We start from the raw sequence: 15941 nt of genomic DNA on the forward strand, positions 1-15941 counted from the left end.
TCTTAAATGGTAAAAATAGCTCTGCATGTTGTGTATCTGTAATACATTAGAGAGCTCATGGAATAGAGGAGAATAGAGAGAGATTCTAGAAAAAGCTTGTAAGAGTTTTTCTAGTCCTTTTGATGTTGAGTTTTAGAGTAGAAGAGGAGAGAATATAGAAATATCATCTACGGATACATTATGCACCGAAAGACACGGGTTATTAATAAAATACTTTCAGAAAAACTCGTATTTGCATATTTGTGTGTATCCAAAAATTATAGTTTGGCCTAAGATGAGATGATACAAGCAAGTCTGCTTCGCGTTTTCATGATGAAAATGATGAGATATTGGCACAGGTTGCCCGGAGTGGTCATGGAGTGACCAGCCATGGAGCTGAACATGAGCCCGACCAACTTGATAGGACTTCGGCGTTGGTCGTGCCTCAAGCAGGAGGTTGGACAGTGGCGGCCTCCTGAGGTGCCTTCCAACCCAAGCTGTTCCGTAATTTTGTGTCTCTTACCATTAATTACCACTAAAGCAGCGTGTCATTGCAAGATCAAGTGAAGCACCTGCAGATGGTCTTGGCAGTTATGACGACTATGAGAAAACAAATTCAAGTCCTGGTGTCTCTTCTTGCAGCTACTGAGTTGTATGCTCATGTTAGGGCAGAAAGCTTCTTTTGGAAAAGCATTCACTGTGTATTTTTTCCTGTTGGTTTGTAAGTATTTCGGTTGCTAACAGTGTCTCGGACTGATGCTGAAGGAGAACTTCTACATATGATCATTAAAGTTTGGGGAGGGTGCTCTGTTTTCTGGATTCTCGGTATGAAAAATTCTTCAGTGGCATTCTTACCTGCAGGTGTGTCCTCCATGTTGCCACTGTCTTGCTTAAAATAGATAACTCCTCAAACCTCAGCATTCCTTCCTCCTTCGTCTTGCTTTCTAAATTAGTGTGCAGGGACAAACTACAGAAGAATCCTTTAACATTTCTTCCTCTTTTATTGGTGTGCTTCAAGAACATCTCTCTGTAGCTCCAGATTTGACAGGCATTCCTGTTCTTTTCTTAGTAAAAGTGTATTTCTTCTGAATTTTAAAGAAAGAGAGCAGTTGTATGCCATAATACCATTGTAATATGGTGAGCTGGCTTTCTCATTTTACATCTTTAGAAGATGTCTAAGCAGTTGCGTTGAACACCTGCTTCTTGCTGTCTTACTGACAGTGTGCAGAAAATCCCTTGGAATTTTATTAAAGGAAGAGACAACTGGGAATGGGAACTGGAATTAGTGAGAAAATGGAGGCAGTGGGGAGTGGAAAGTTGTGGAGGAGCTAAAACTGATATGAAGTCTCCGTAAAGGTCATAGAATCCATACTTGCATACCTAGCAAAGCTGGAATGGCTTCGTCTTTAATAGTGCATGGGTCATGCAGATCTTAAACCTCTCTAGATATAGTCCACAAATGGAATCTTTCTGCATATCCCTTGTAAGACAGGCAATATCCAGAAAGGTGTCATTCTTGCTCTTTATTAATTTTCCATGTGCTACCAAATAAATACTGTACATACCTTGTGGGCAGGTTCACCTAATGACTAAAAGTCAGTGCACTTAAAAACTGTTCATACTTTTTAAGCATGTGAAAAACTAATGTAATATAGCTAAACCAGATATTGAGGGTGATCATTTTCAGTGTTTTATCCCCAAGCTATGAAAACACACAATTAAAGTAGTTCTTCTCTCTCCCCTCCAAGATAACTGTGCTTTAAGATTTAGAAATGGGTGTTGAGAAGTGTTCTTGTTGATTTTGTTTATTTTACTTATGAGAATTCTGCTTCCACTTCTAAACATTGCTCTAGGCCTACACAGCAACTTAGGAATTCCTCGCACTGGCTTTCCAGAATGAGTAGTCAGACCTGACTGCCTTCTGTAAGATTGACTTCAGAGAGGAAGTTTTACATTTCTGTTGTCCCCTCTATTGATGTTTTCTTTTGAAGGACCCACTTTTTGTAGCTCTGACATTTATTTATTTATTTTTTTTTTTCATTTTTATTTTTTGTACTGAGATAACCCGGAGCTTAGGTGAGGTTCTCTTCAAGGTTTTCCTTTGGAAAGGAAAAAAAACATCCGTAGTGACTGCAATGGGAGTCTGCTATTTGCCAGAAAACGAAGTGCAAAATCTGTAGGAGTACGTTTGGTCTGTCTGGGCGCTTCACTAGACAGGCACATATCTCTGTCATGTTTTCCAGTGTGATCCTGTGATCTTTGTTTTACTGTATGGAAATTTTGTCCGGTTCTTTTCATACCGTCACTATTCTTTAGGGGATTTTTGAATGGGAAGTTCAGAGGCACTAAAAAAGAAGATATTTTACTTTTGACAACTTGTCAACTAAATTGCTTGTGTCTTGCCTCTGCTCCTTCTCTCTTTTTTTTTTTTTTTTAATAACATGTAACAGTCTTGTTTGCAGAAAGATCATCTATTGTTTTCTTAACAGGCTGTCATTTCCTGATTTTTTTTCCTCCTTAATGGAAGTTTGCAGTTGATAAGAATAATAGTGTGTACCGTTACAAAGAAAAATGACATTGTCTGTGCTCTAACTATTTTTTTTCCCCTTTTCTTTAGGCCACTGAGGAGGTTTCAAAAAACCTTGTTGCCATGAAAGAAATCTTGTATGGCACAAATGAAAAGGAACCACAGACAGAAGCTGTGGCACAGCTTGCTCAGGAGCTGTACAACAGTGGTCTCCTTAGTACCCTCGTAGCTGACTTGCAGCTAATTGATTTTGAGGTAAGAAGAGAAGTTTAATGTTTCATGTATTGTATATTTTAAAATAAATACATCTGAATTGCTATCTCTTTAACTGGTTAGAACATCTTTCGATCTACAGCTTCTATTTTCTGGCTGGGGCCAAATCATTAGAAAAAGAACTCAGTATTCCAAACTATCTAGAAAATTCAGCAAATACTGAATACAAAATCACTGAATTTAGGCACCTAAGCTGCAGAAAATTGAAGTAGATAAACCTCTAATCCTTATGATACAGTTCTGTTAAAATTATAGAATAATCCTTAATTGTTATGTAGAGAAAAGGATTAATCTCTTAGTACTAATATTACAGTGAACACAAGCGATAGTACTATAAGCCACCTCAGTATTCTCATCTTATTAAATAAAATGACTTTCAAATTAAATAAATAAATAAAAATATAAATATAATAAAAAAATATTAAATAACTCATAACGTTTAAGAAGAATTTAAAGTATGTATGGTAAAGCTGTTCCTCTTACTAAGTCTTCAGTGTTTCTCTCTCTTTAGAAATGATGTAACCTTTTCTGTTTCCCTCTTTTTCTGTTTATATATTTATAAGCAGAATATATTATATATAACGTATGTTATATATTCTACTTATAGATATATATATATATAAACAAATAGAAGATTTTATTGACTACTTCGAAATAGCAATGCTTACTTTTATTCAAATATATCTCTATTCAAACCTCGGCCGTATGTCACCACATCACACAGAATAATCTAGCTTCCCACTGCCATGGTGAAAAATCACCCTATTTAGTTCTAAGAAGTCGCAGTACAATTGGATTTTCCTGTTTTCCCTGAGGTCCCACAAGAAGCGTGTGGTTGTGTAGGAAAGGAGCCAAAACCCATGTATCTCACCCCACAGCCTTGACCATAAAGGCCATACCACTTAAGGTTGCTTAAGGATGGTATTGTTCATAACCAAGTTGTTCATGATGGGAACAGACTTTGCAAAAGTCCTATTGTAGTATGATGTTCCAAAAATAATAGCTTTCCTCCCTGTTCTTTCTTCTCTCGCCCCCCACTCCTTGCATAAGTCCCTCTGATATGTGTTTAATTGTAACATGGTGGTATTTATTTTCCTACCCACACAAATGTTTACACCAAACATAAAGCATTCAGATTATTAAATAAGCATGGAGACCTGGGAAAGTTGAGAGTGAATGCTGAAATATGATGGCCTTTAATTGGCGAAGAAAGGAAATGATGAAACGTCATCTGGATTTTGCTGACCTCTAGATTCTTATCAGTTTGGTATTTACTCGGCTCGGTTATTAGAGAAGGAAACCTTCATTATCTTTTGGTAATGGAGAATGATAACAATTTGTACAGGCTTGGTCTCATTAAAGAGAACTATTCATTTTATTCTAAAGGGACTGGAAAGGACTGCAAGTAGTTTCCTGCTTTTAGATTTTCTGCTGTTTTGTAACACAGGGATATAACCATTCCCCCTTGAGAGAGAAAAAGTCATTCACCTTGGTTTCCAGGCTGGACCATGTCTGCTTTTTAAGGATGGGATCTGGCAGGCTGTCCAGCTATTGTTTTACCTAGAATTAATGTCAACACACCTGTGCTCCAAACTTGCACTAGATTCAGATTTTGGCTATTATGTCCCAGATCTCTATGATTTGGGGCTTACTACATTTGAAATGATTTTTCTGTCACTGAGAGAGGTACAAACTTGATTTCCTGTTGGTTTTTAAACTTGAATGTTGAGTTCAGCATTTATTCTTTCTGGCGCCTCCCCTAAAGCTTGAGGCCATTCAGCAATGAAGTAAATGTCACCTTTTTTTGTCAAGAACTTTGCTCTTCTTGAAGAAGATTTCTGTGGTGGATGCTGAGGTTACAGACAGGGACTGTCTACCCAGACACTTCAACTTTCGCAACAAACTTAATGTTTTAATCTTGTGCATAGGAAACTGCCTATCTGAAACTTGCTGGGTGGAAAGACCTGGTAAAAATTATATCTGTAGCTAACAAAACCATCTATTTACCAGTGTTAGTAACTCCGCTCTTATCTTCCTGCTGACTTACGTGTTTGTAAGAGAGATGGCATCCCTTCTGGAACTGTATTTTCTGTTCTTGCTCTTCTTTAAATGAAGGGAAAAACAAAAACAAAAACCACACTAAAAAAAAAAAAAAAGAACACACACACACACAAAAAAAAACAAAACAAAACAAAAAACAGAAAAGCCTTTTGCGTGAGGGGGCCTGGATCCTGCTGGGAAGACAATGCTAGCACAGTTTCACTCTCACCTCTCGTGGTCGTGACTATTGGCACAAGGTTCGGTGCCTGTTTGCTCTTGTTAGCCCATGAGGTCACTTCGCAGTGCTTTCAACAATAACTTGACTTGGTATTACTGCGTGCCACTAGCAGTTCACTTCTGTGGAGAATAAGAAAATGTTGTTCTGGCTGGGGAATCCAAAGCAAAATGTGAGATCTAGAGCAAAATTGGCAATGTTAGTGAATGAGAGTCGATGACTATATTATGTGGAGTTGGAGTAAAGCAGTTTCTGGAAACACTGCTCTACTCATTTCAGAACAAAGAGTTCTGGTGTTGCTTTAGGCTGGCGTTCAGTGAAATTGTAATAGAGAAAACAAGCATTTACAAACAAACTCTTATGTCCTGAAAACAACAGTGCCTCAAACCGTCCGTGGTAATTCACAAACATGCCATTTGTAAAACTACAATCCTCCTACATTTTTACAAACATTCAATTTTTTTTTTCCTTATGCAATCTTCTTTATGGTGATTGGAAAAATGAAGGAGTTATGAAAAATTGCTGCTGTTTTTTAAATACTTGCTAATTAAATGCAGTCTGAATTTTACTCCAAAGCTTGCAAATGTTACCCTGGAAATTTATAGTACCAGGTAGAGTTCATCAAGAAAAATGATCTACGTGTGGTCTGTGTTTAACATTCAGGAAGCCTTCACGTGGAATTGCTTAAAAGGCCTTTCTTAGCAAACCCAATCTTAGTACAAGTTTGCCTGGTGGTTTTTGACTTACATCTGATAACACATAGTCGTGAAGTTGTATTTATGGCAGTCTGAAATGGAAAGCTAATTGCAGAACTTTGGCTTTTAAATGATGCATGTGAATGATGGTGAGAAGTGCTTATATTTATAACCAGCTTTTAGTCCATACCAATTTGGCATCTTTAGCTGTGGTCTGAAATGTCATAGAATAAATAAATAAGAGGTGTATATCTATTCAGAAGAGAACGTTCCCAGCCACTTTCATGCTGCCTGGTTTTTTCATTGTGCATTTTTCTGTGTATAGTCTGTGCTGAATTCAAGCATCTTGTTCTTTTTTATACTACTTTGTCTGTTGAAAAATGTGAGACTTGCATTTTAGGTCAGTGGGTGAGTTCTCTTTGTAGTTTTATTTATTTTACTTCCTTAAGTTCCAACTTTAAGTTGAATGTTAACACTGCAGTCAGAAGTGCTCTACAGACAACTAATGGTGGAATTAAACGTCCCTAGAGAAAGGGAGAGGATAATGGAGTATTGAAGAAACACACTTTCGTGCAGAAGCACAGTTGAAAACTGGTACGTTATTGGCAAAAACACAAGAATAAAGCAAGTCCAGGAGACTGAAGCTTCACAGAGGTGTCAGATAAAATACAAACTGGCTTTATTTCTTAACATAAATAACCTGTGATCTGGCTGAAACATCTGGCTGATACTGTTTAGAATGTTTTGGCGTATTTGAAATGGGTATAAAGAAACAGACTATGGATGTGATCTGATTAAGATCAGAGTACGGAGGCTGACTGAACTCAGAACTCACTGTGGTATGAATGTATGAGATTATGGTAATGTTTAATTCTTACTTGAACAGTGAACTTGAATATTATGTGTTTAACTACTTATGTTTTTGACAGGGCAAAAAAGATGTTGCTCAAATTTTCAACAACATCCTCAGAAGGCAAATTGGTACAAGAACTCCCACAGTTGAATACATCTGCACTCAACAGAATATATTGTTCATGCTGTTAAAAGGGTATGTATGCTGTGAGGCATAAATACACTTTTTAATGAAGTAAGAAGTTTGTAAATTCAAATTCATGGAGAAGTGCTGAGTTTTGGAACACTTTTTCTTCTTTTGCAGTATAATTGTTTTCCCCCACCCCACTTTCCTAAGGGCCTGTAAATCCCCTAAGTAAAAGAATATTTGAGTAATAAACACCAGAAATAAACTTTTGCATGAAATACAACTGAAAATTGAGAACTGATTGTAACCTAAAATATTATTACTAGGGTACTGCAGACATTTTCCTTTTGGTATACTGTTTGATCCAATTGAAATTATTTCCTTCTGAACTTACTCATTTATTGAGTAGTAAAGGCTGCTTTTTTTTTTTTTTTTTTTTCCCTTTAACCACTGTCCTTTCCAGTTTGCTGTCATACCCCATGGTCTTAGTTTGTCTTAGACATTTTATTCATAGTGATTCATATTCCTGTAGTCACATAAATGCACCAGCTCAAACTCAGCCTAACAGAATGACTCAGAGCACATGCATGTTAGCCTCCTCTTTCTTCCTCCATTCTTGTATTAGGGTTGGAGCTGTGTGATCTTTAAAGTCCCTTCCAACCTAAGCCATTGTATGATTATTTCTGGTTCTTGGTGTTGGAGAATCATGTCATACCGAACACATGGTTGCACGTGTAGAGCTGTGGATCTCAAACATGAAAGTAGAATATGTTGTTAGCATTTTCTTGTGAAAATAAGATTTAAAAAAAATGAGAATGTGCTACATGTAAGAAGAATTGTTCATGTTTCTATTACTAGGAAAGTTCTATTACTAGGAAAGTTCTGAAAGTTGCAACTCCAATATGTAATTCTAGGATAGAAAAGTTCATCAATATTAATAAGCTATTCTTGAAGTTGTAGCCATTTCAAGTATTAATTATATAATTTATATTAAAGCTTCTGGGTAAGCTTACTTCAGTAAGCTTCCATGGACCACAGTTGGTTAGTACTCAATCCACTTACTGGGTTGGCTAGAAGATGAAGCAAAGGGACGTACTTTTCAGTGAGATATTTGCCTATGTTACGTTGAGATATGAGATAATCAAATATGTTTTTAACATCTGAACAGGAAGTGTTACTTTGTTCTTCCTTCCTCCTCCTCCTAGTTCATAACAGTAAATAGAGATGCTCACTGAGTTCAGAGTGAAACCTGCCAAATACATGGTGTATTGGGCTAGTTTATTTTCACATTGTAAGATGTACAGTCTGCCAGAGGTGCTTTGATTTCCTTTTTCCTGTGTTGCAGCCATGATTCCGAGAAGGAAGATTTAAATGTTACAAGGGCAAAACGATTATTAATTGTGGCATAATATGAAAGAGGATATTGATTCAGTACTTCTGAAAACAGTTTACAAAAAGACGAATTTGAGATGCAGAGCGATGGAACTACTTTCTCAGCATGCTCTTCTTAATGTGTGACTGAATGAGGATTGCAACACAGTTGTCCTAATTCTTGGTCTGTGTTGTCACTCTTCAGAGAGCATTATTCTGACAGGGATCGTTGAAAGATATTCATAAGTCAGGATGTTTGAAAAGGGCATTTAATTAGCTTTAATGACTTAAGTGTTACATCTGGAATCCGACTGAGTCAATTTATGCTAATTTAAACTATGTGGTAAATTACAAAAAGTCCAGTAGATTCCAAGTCTTCGTGACAAGTTAAATAGAGAGTATTGCAGCACTTAATGTGAAAATTTATTCATAAGCAAATGTTTTTGTATGATAATTTAGTAAGTGCTTAGTACTCACAATGATGCTTTGCTCTGGAGTTAAGCTGGTGAATTTAAATTGGCTTCAGATGCATTAGGTCCAAGACCTTTTTAGATGGAAGGTGTGTAAGGGACTTTGCTTCAGAAGCAAGTAGGAAACAACAGACACAACTTGTCTGTGGATTGGGATAGCCTGTGTTGCAACATGCTGAGATTAGTTTTGGGGTCAGAAAGACATACCCTTATTCATCCTGTTTCCTACTATTAGTGTGCTTGGGAACTCAAGGAGGTAGTAGAAAGTACAGAGGTGGATTTCTGTCAAATAGGTCTCAGAGACACTGTTGTGAGATTTTAGCAGCTGCTGTTGGCATATGCTAAAATCAGCCGAGAGAACACACCAGTATTTGAGCAGGAAAGCCTGCCAAGAAAGTGTAGCGACAATTTCTAAATGAAGCTGTCCCTGACGGCTTCATCACTTTCATCAAATCAGTGATGGTCATGTTGCAGAAGGTCTCTGGTAGGAAGTTGCAGATACTGTACTTGAGGCAATAAAGACTCGAGCACAGAGAGTGTAATCCTTAAAATTAGAGGATGCTGCTGCCAACATGTCAAGCTGGAAGCCCGTGATGTATAGAGCAGACGGTGATGCTGAAAATGGTTTAATGAAAGAGTGGCCATGAATTAATGTCCAGTGTTATTAACCATTTAGCTTCAAAACTCATATTAAGGGTAGTTTTATGTAAATTATTGTCAGCTGTAAGCAAATAGCTTTCAAGACAAATCACTTATTGCTTTTCCAGATGTCTGCAATTGTACCAATATGTAAAAAGAAAACTGATTTTGAGTACAAAGAAAATAGTTTTATTTAATCTTGTTTCTCACTTTATGAATGAATATTGGCAATGATTTGGCAATAAATTGGCAGTGATTTCAGTGATATTTCAGACAAGTATTAGAAGGTGAAATTTAATACAGAAGTGAGTACCTCATTCTTTGAATTCTTGTTTATATAATAGAACAGAAAACTGTAATTAGTGCAGAATTGCAATGGTAACTTCTGAAAGTATTTATAAAGAATCTGTGGCTTTTGTTTTTAAACAGGTACGAATCTCCAGAAATTGCTCTAAATTGTGGGATAATGCTTAGAGAATGCATCAGACATGAACCACTTGCTAAAATAATCTTGTGGTCAGAACAATTCTATGATTTCTTCAGATATGTGGAAATGTCAACATTTGACATTGCTTCAGATGCATTTGCCACATTCAAGGTAAATTACGCCCCATATTTAAGTTATTTCTATAGTTTTCCACTGTGTGAACCCAGATGTTGTGTGTTATACTCTTAAGCAAAAAGGTTTAAAGAGAGGAGAAAAATATTAGTGAAAATGGGTAAGCTGAACATTGTTCTTCCTTATTTCTCACAATGCAAGATGTTTAAACATGCATATTCTGTTCCCAATAACAATTCTAGAAAGCAAGATTTAAACTACCATGTTAATACACGTACACTTTCATGCCAGGGAATTTTAAATCTGTCTCTCCAGCTATTCAAGTGATTGAACTCATTTTCATTGCATTATGTTTGTTTATTGAGTACATTTGATACTACTTCTGGAGGTATTTTTTGTTGTCCTAACCAAAAAAACCCAACCCACAAAAACAAACAAACAAACAAACAAAAAAAACAAAAAAAAAGTTACAGGACTACAAACATAATAGTTATCAGTGTTAAGTAGTGGTCTCAACCTCAACTGTGTATAGTTCTGTGCAGAGAACCCTTGATCTGTAACTGCCATTCTTCAATGATAGTTCCACAGAACTGCGTGAATTAACAGGTAGCAGACTTTTCCTAATTGATCTGAAGGTCCTTTGCAATTCCTATGTACAAGTAACTACTTCCGTATCTTAAGTTTCTTCTTTGTTTAAAAATATAGCAACATTGTCTGTTGGATGCCTTATGTGCACTCCCAGTTTATTCAGAATGTGAATGTACCATATGTACCATATAATGTATCATACAAGTTTTTATGGAAAATACTGTTTTTACTCTTTTACAGGATTTGCTTACAAGACACAAGTTGCTAAGTGCAGAATTTTTGGAACAACATTATGATAGGGTGAGCAAATACATTTCATTATTCAGAATTTTCTAGTACTGCGTATCTTTGAATAAAACAGTATTTTCTCACCTTGTTTAGATTCCTTTTTGGAAATTTATATACAATATTAAGCCAAATGAACCTAAAGTAATTTCTTTCAAAGCAGTACAATTAACATTAAGATCTTACAGTTGAATGTAAAAAGTGTAAAAGCAGTAGGCTAAGGCAAAAATCTAATTCTGTGAAAATGTGTTTTTTCCACTAGAGGGAACTCTTTCCTAGTCTTTATCGTGTGTCTGTGTTAATGCACATCAGGCCAAGAATACAAGATATCTGGGGCCTTCTGAAATTAATGAATAGTGTTCAGTGACAAGAACTACTATAGTTCAAAAAATAACAAGAAATGCTTTCAGTACATTGCAGTCTAGAGATTAAGGCCTACTGAAAGTGTAAATACATATATTTTTAAAGCATATACAAATTTTAAGCAGCACTGACTTACAGGAAACTATTGAGATTTCAGATTTTGTTTACATTTTTGTTCATGGATTTCCATCTCAATTTTTTAATAGTAATTTGGAAGAAGAGCACTTGTGTCTCTTGGAAAGGTTTTAACCATTCTCTTTATTCTGTGTTCAGTTCTTCAGTGAATACGAGAAGTTACTGCATTCAGAAAATTACGTGACAAAGAGACAGTCACTTAAGGTAAAGCATTTTTTTCTTAGATGCAAAATTAGAGAATGTCTTCAATTTCAAGGTGGGTTGACTAATTTAAATTACTTAAGTTACTGCCTCAGATAATATGTGTCTTTTTACCTATGTTTTAATTCTTGGGATCACTTAATTTCTTTTAGTCCAGTCCTGCCATTATTTGGCATCCGGTGCACACCAAGTCATTTCCCTCCCTATGCAGAAATGGCTATCTGCAAGAGTTGGTTTATTTATCATTTAATTTCCTTCAACAAATATCAACATATTGTTTAATAAAGAGACTCACGTAATGTGACTATAGCAATTCAAGTTAATCAGAAATATTGAACATAAATACAAACGTAAGTTAACTTGTAGCAAGGGTGGTACTCATGAGGAATCTTACTACTCCTGCGACAGTGCTCCCCACAGTAAGAGGTTCTGTGTAATTTTGAGAGCGTAGGAGGTAGTGGAAATAAGTGTATAAAATCCACTGAAGTTTCTGCTTTTTTTGTTTTTGTTTTTGTATCCCTTCTGGACCAAGTAGGTAGCAAAAGAAGTGCAGATACTTCTCATTTGAAATACTAACTCCCTTTCCTTACCAAATTCTTGCAGATGATATATAAGTTTTGTGTAAATAGAAAAAACAATGAAGTTGTGAGTGGAAAAAAAAGAGTGAAAAAGTCTTTTTACTTTCAATCCCAGTTCATAACAAAAGGGGAATAAAAGGATACTTTTCAGTTGCATGTTGAAAAAAAGGACGTTAGGATGTTTTAGTGTGACTTTTTCTACTTTTACAGACTGATGTCAATTATCCAGCATGTTTAAAAGCAGTTATAAATTGTCTCTCATCACTTATCTCACCTTGTTTTCCACTTCTAGCTTCTTGGTGAATTATTACTGGATAGACACAACTTCACAATTATGACGAAATACATCAGTAAACCTGAAAATCTCAAACTAATGATGAACCTTCTACGAGACAAGAGTCGTAACATTCAGTTTGAGGCCTTTCACGTGTTTAAGGTAAATTTAAAAACAAACACATGCACAAAAAAAAACAAAACACCAAAACAAAACCAAACAGGAATTGTTGAGTAAACTACTGAGTCTAAATGAAGCTTATCTGAATGTCTGCTAAGTGGTTAAATGAGAAAGAACTACTGTTTGCTATTATCATCCATCTTTACAAATTATCGTTGTATCCAGTGATGAGTGACATTCGTCGGGGGGACCAGTGCTTTAATGTCTTTGTCAGTGGCATGGACTAAGTGCACCCGCAGCAAATTTGCTGAGGACATCAAACTGTGTGGTGGGGCTGACACGCTGGAGGGAAGGGATGCCACCCAGAGGGACCTGGGCAGGCCTGAGGCCTGTGCGAACCTCATGGGGGTCAACAAGGCCCCGAGTCAGGGCAACCCCAAGCACCAACACATGCTGGGCAGAGAATGGGCGGAGAGCAGCCCTGGGAGAAGGCCCTGGGGGTGCTGGTGGATGAGAAGCTCGACACGAGCCAGCAACGTGTGCTTGTGGCCCAGAAAGCCACCCGTGCCCTGGGCTGCACCACCAGCAGCGCAGCCAGCAGGGTGGGGAGGGGATTGCCCCCTGCTCTGCTCTTGTGGGGCCCCACCTGCGGGGCTGCATTCAGCTCTGGAGCCCCCAGCATAACGAGGACATGGACCCGTTGGAGCGGGCCCAGAGGAGGCCACAAGGATGATCAGAGGGCTGGGGCACCTCTCCTATGAGCCAGGCTGAGGGAGTTGGGGTTGTTGAGCCTGGAGGAGAGAAGGCTCCAGGGAGATTTTACAGCGGCCTTCCAGTGCCTAAAGGGGGCTGCAGGAGAGCTGTGGAGGGACTCTGTCAGGGAGTGCAGTGGTGTAGGACAAGAGGGAATGGTGTTAAACTGAAATAGGCTAGGTTTAGATTAGATGTTGGGAGGAAATTCTTTACTCAGAGGGCGGTGAGGCCCTGGCCCAGGCTGCCCAGAGCAGCTGTGGCTGCCCCATCCCTGGCAGTGCCCAAGGCCAGGCTGGATGGGGCTGGGGGCAGCCTGGACTGGTGGGAGGGGGCCCTGTCCAGGGCAGGGGGGTTGGAGCCAGGGACTCTTTGAGATCCCTTCCAACCCAAATCATTCTATGATTCTATGGTCTTTAAAAAATTGTTTGGAAAGCACTTAAGAACTTTCATATGATTGGTCAGGGTGATCTCTTGGAAAATTTTGAAATTAAGAAAGATGGAGTACAGTAGGACAAGGAGGAATCCATGATTTTATGTGAAAGCATGAAGCATATTGGAGCTCAGAAGTGTTTTCATCATGCTGCATGATGCTATGAAGGATAGCAGTGTTTTAACCAAGCCAGCAACATTTCAAAGCCTAAATGTAGTCTGCATATTAAAACAGATACATTTTGACTTTGCAGCAGACAAGCAAATAACTAAGAGCTTGGAGTTACAGCTTGAGGTATAAAAGTTTTCAGTGAACTTTAATATACCCGTCTGATATCATATACAATAGAGGATGATGTATTTGCTACAGAATTTAACTGTGTGGTTTTTCAGTGGATTCTGCAGAGGGTATTGTGACTAATCAACTTGTACAAACTGGATTTACCTCAGTACTGTAATGTTTGATTTCTGTTCTAATTAAAATAAAAAATGGTGGGTAGTTTTATTTTAAAATTTTGATTTATTCCATTATGTTTTCTGTATACATTTTGGGATATTGAGTAGGTTTGTTGTTTTTTTTTTTTTTTTTAACTTCTGTTTCCTATTACACTAAATGCCATTTGTTTTCTTGCAGGTGTTTGTAGCCAATCCTAACAAGACACAGCCTATATTAGACATCCTTCTAAAGAACCAGACCAAACTTATTGAGTTCCTCAGCAAGTTTCAGAATGACAGGACCGAGGATGAACAATTTAATGATGAGAAGACCTATTTAGTTAAACAGATCAGGGATTTGAAGAGACCAGCACAGCAAGAAGCTTAATCTCCAGTAAACCCCTATAATATTAAACCCAAGTTCAGCATTTGCTGTTAGATATTCAGCATCAGGCACTCTTATCGATTCATGAGGAACATTACTGCTAATCTGCTGTTCAGTGAACGGTTTTTGTTTTTCTTTTTTAGTCCAAGTTGAAAAACATAGCTGCTGCTTTCTTGCACAATGTGGACTTTCTTGATATTTGTGTCATTTCAGAATTCAAAGACACTGCTTGTTTTAGGAGTCCTGAAAAGAAAGATTCTAGGTTCATGAACGCAAACATATAGATACTAGTTTGGTTTAGGAAAGAAGGTATTAATGTAGTTAAGTAACAGGTTGCATGCTTGCAAATCTGAATAAATCTGTATGTTTGCACTTACCTTGTTTGAGATATGAGCACAATGTGACCTGTGCATTCCTGGCACCCTAGTATAAGATTATATGCCTTGATTTAAAAAAAAAAAAAAGTGCAGTGCTTTATTTGTAATCAAAGGGGAAATGTATCTAAGATGTGAGCTTATTGGGATAAACAGTTGTCTTGCAAATAAACTGATATTGAAACTTAGCAACTTTTAAAAGAGTGAAATCTCAAGGTTCATAAGGAAAATGTATATATGCCTTTCACTGCTTTATAGATTTTTTGACATGATTTGATTTTTCTGAGAATTGACTTGTAAACTTGGAAATATGTTCTAAGGGTTTTTGTTAATTTTACTTTTAAAGGTATTTCAGACAGTAGACCTAGCAGTGACATTTTGCATTTCATTTCAACAGTGCTTGCTGGTTTCTTTTGTATATAACTCCTAGGCTGCTCATTTCTTTAAAATATGATTTAATTTGTACAGCAGAGGAATGTTATTGTATTAGTCTGTAACTATTACCTAATATTGAGTTTTGCAAAATGAATGCTCATATGTAATTGAATACTTCAGATCACATGGAAATGCTGATTTAACGATCTTAAGTACTGCAGCATTAAAAGAAAAAAACACAACAAATTCTTTGTATTCACTTATCTAATGGGGTGCCATCAATTAGAGTAGGCTGAAATAGAGAACTGGAACCCTCGATACTAGATTCTTACTGGATACTATTGGCCTTATTCAATTAAACTAGTGTTGTGCTCACCCGCTCTGCAAATGGCAAAGATTATGCTAAATTAATATTGATTCCTCTTACTTCTGGGGAGCCTGCAGTGTATCATTTCTTTCTTACAGTAGGTAACTCAGTACGGTAGTTATGAAAGTGAATGATTTAATCCCCTCTGACTTCAATAAACATAATTACATAGATATCCTAGGGTAACAAAAGACTTAATTTTGTTGATTTTGTTTTTTAATGCTGCAAACTATCAGTATTTATAAAAACAAAAAAACAATTTTGATTTTGCACCATGTTTTTGTTACTGTGACCATACAAAAGGAATCTACTAAATATAGCTAAACAATGTTATTAAAGTTGTATTTATCCATCATATAGTAACGTTAAGATCACAACCAACCAAACATATGGATTGGAGTCTGAAAGTTCAAATTCTGCATGGCTGAATCTGATTGAGAATGCTATAGAAAATGTTTGTTGCTTCCTGTCCTTTTCCTAATTAAAATATTTTGCAGTCAGCAAAATGAAAC

The 15941-nt window shown here is 37.0% G+C and overlaps 1 protein-coding gene across 5 annotated transcripts in view; it reads left to right on the plus strand.

Annotated features, from left to right (window-relative positions):
- CAB39 (calcium binding protein 39) overlaps nt 1–14876 on the plus strand; it is a 38875-nt gene extending 23999 nt beyond the window's left edge. For all 5 annotated transcript variants that reach the window (XM_084529793.1, XM_084529794.1, XM_084529796.1 and 2 more), the window contains exons 3-9: nt 2597–2761; nt 6679–6797; nt 9638–9806; nt 10596–10655; nt 11277–11342; nt 12210–12353; nt 14128–14876. In XM_084529793.1, the coding sequence (XP_084385919.1) occupies nt 2597–2761; nt 6679–6797; nt 9638–9806; nt 10596–10655; nt 11277–11342; nt 12210–12353; nt 14128–14316 (912 nt within the window). In that variant the 3' untranslated portion in view covers nt 14317–14876. The remainder of the gene's footprint in view (nt 1–2596; nt 2762–6678; nt 6798–9637; nt 9807–10595; nt 10656–11276; nt 11343–12209; nt 12354–14127) is intronic.
- Nucleotides 14877–15941: the final 1065 nt, after the last annotated feature.

This window comes from Aythya ferina (genome assembly GCF_964211825.1).
Source record: "Aythya ferina genome assembly, chromosome: 9".
Lineage (NCBI taxonomy): Eukaryota > Metazoa > Chordata > Aves > Anseriformes > Anatidae > Aythya > Aythya ferina.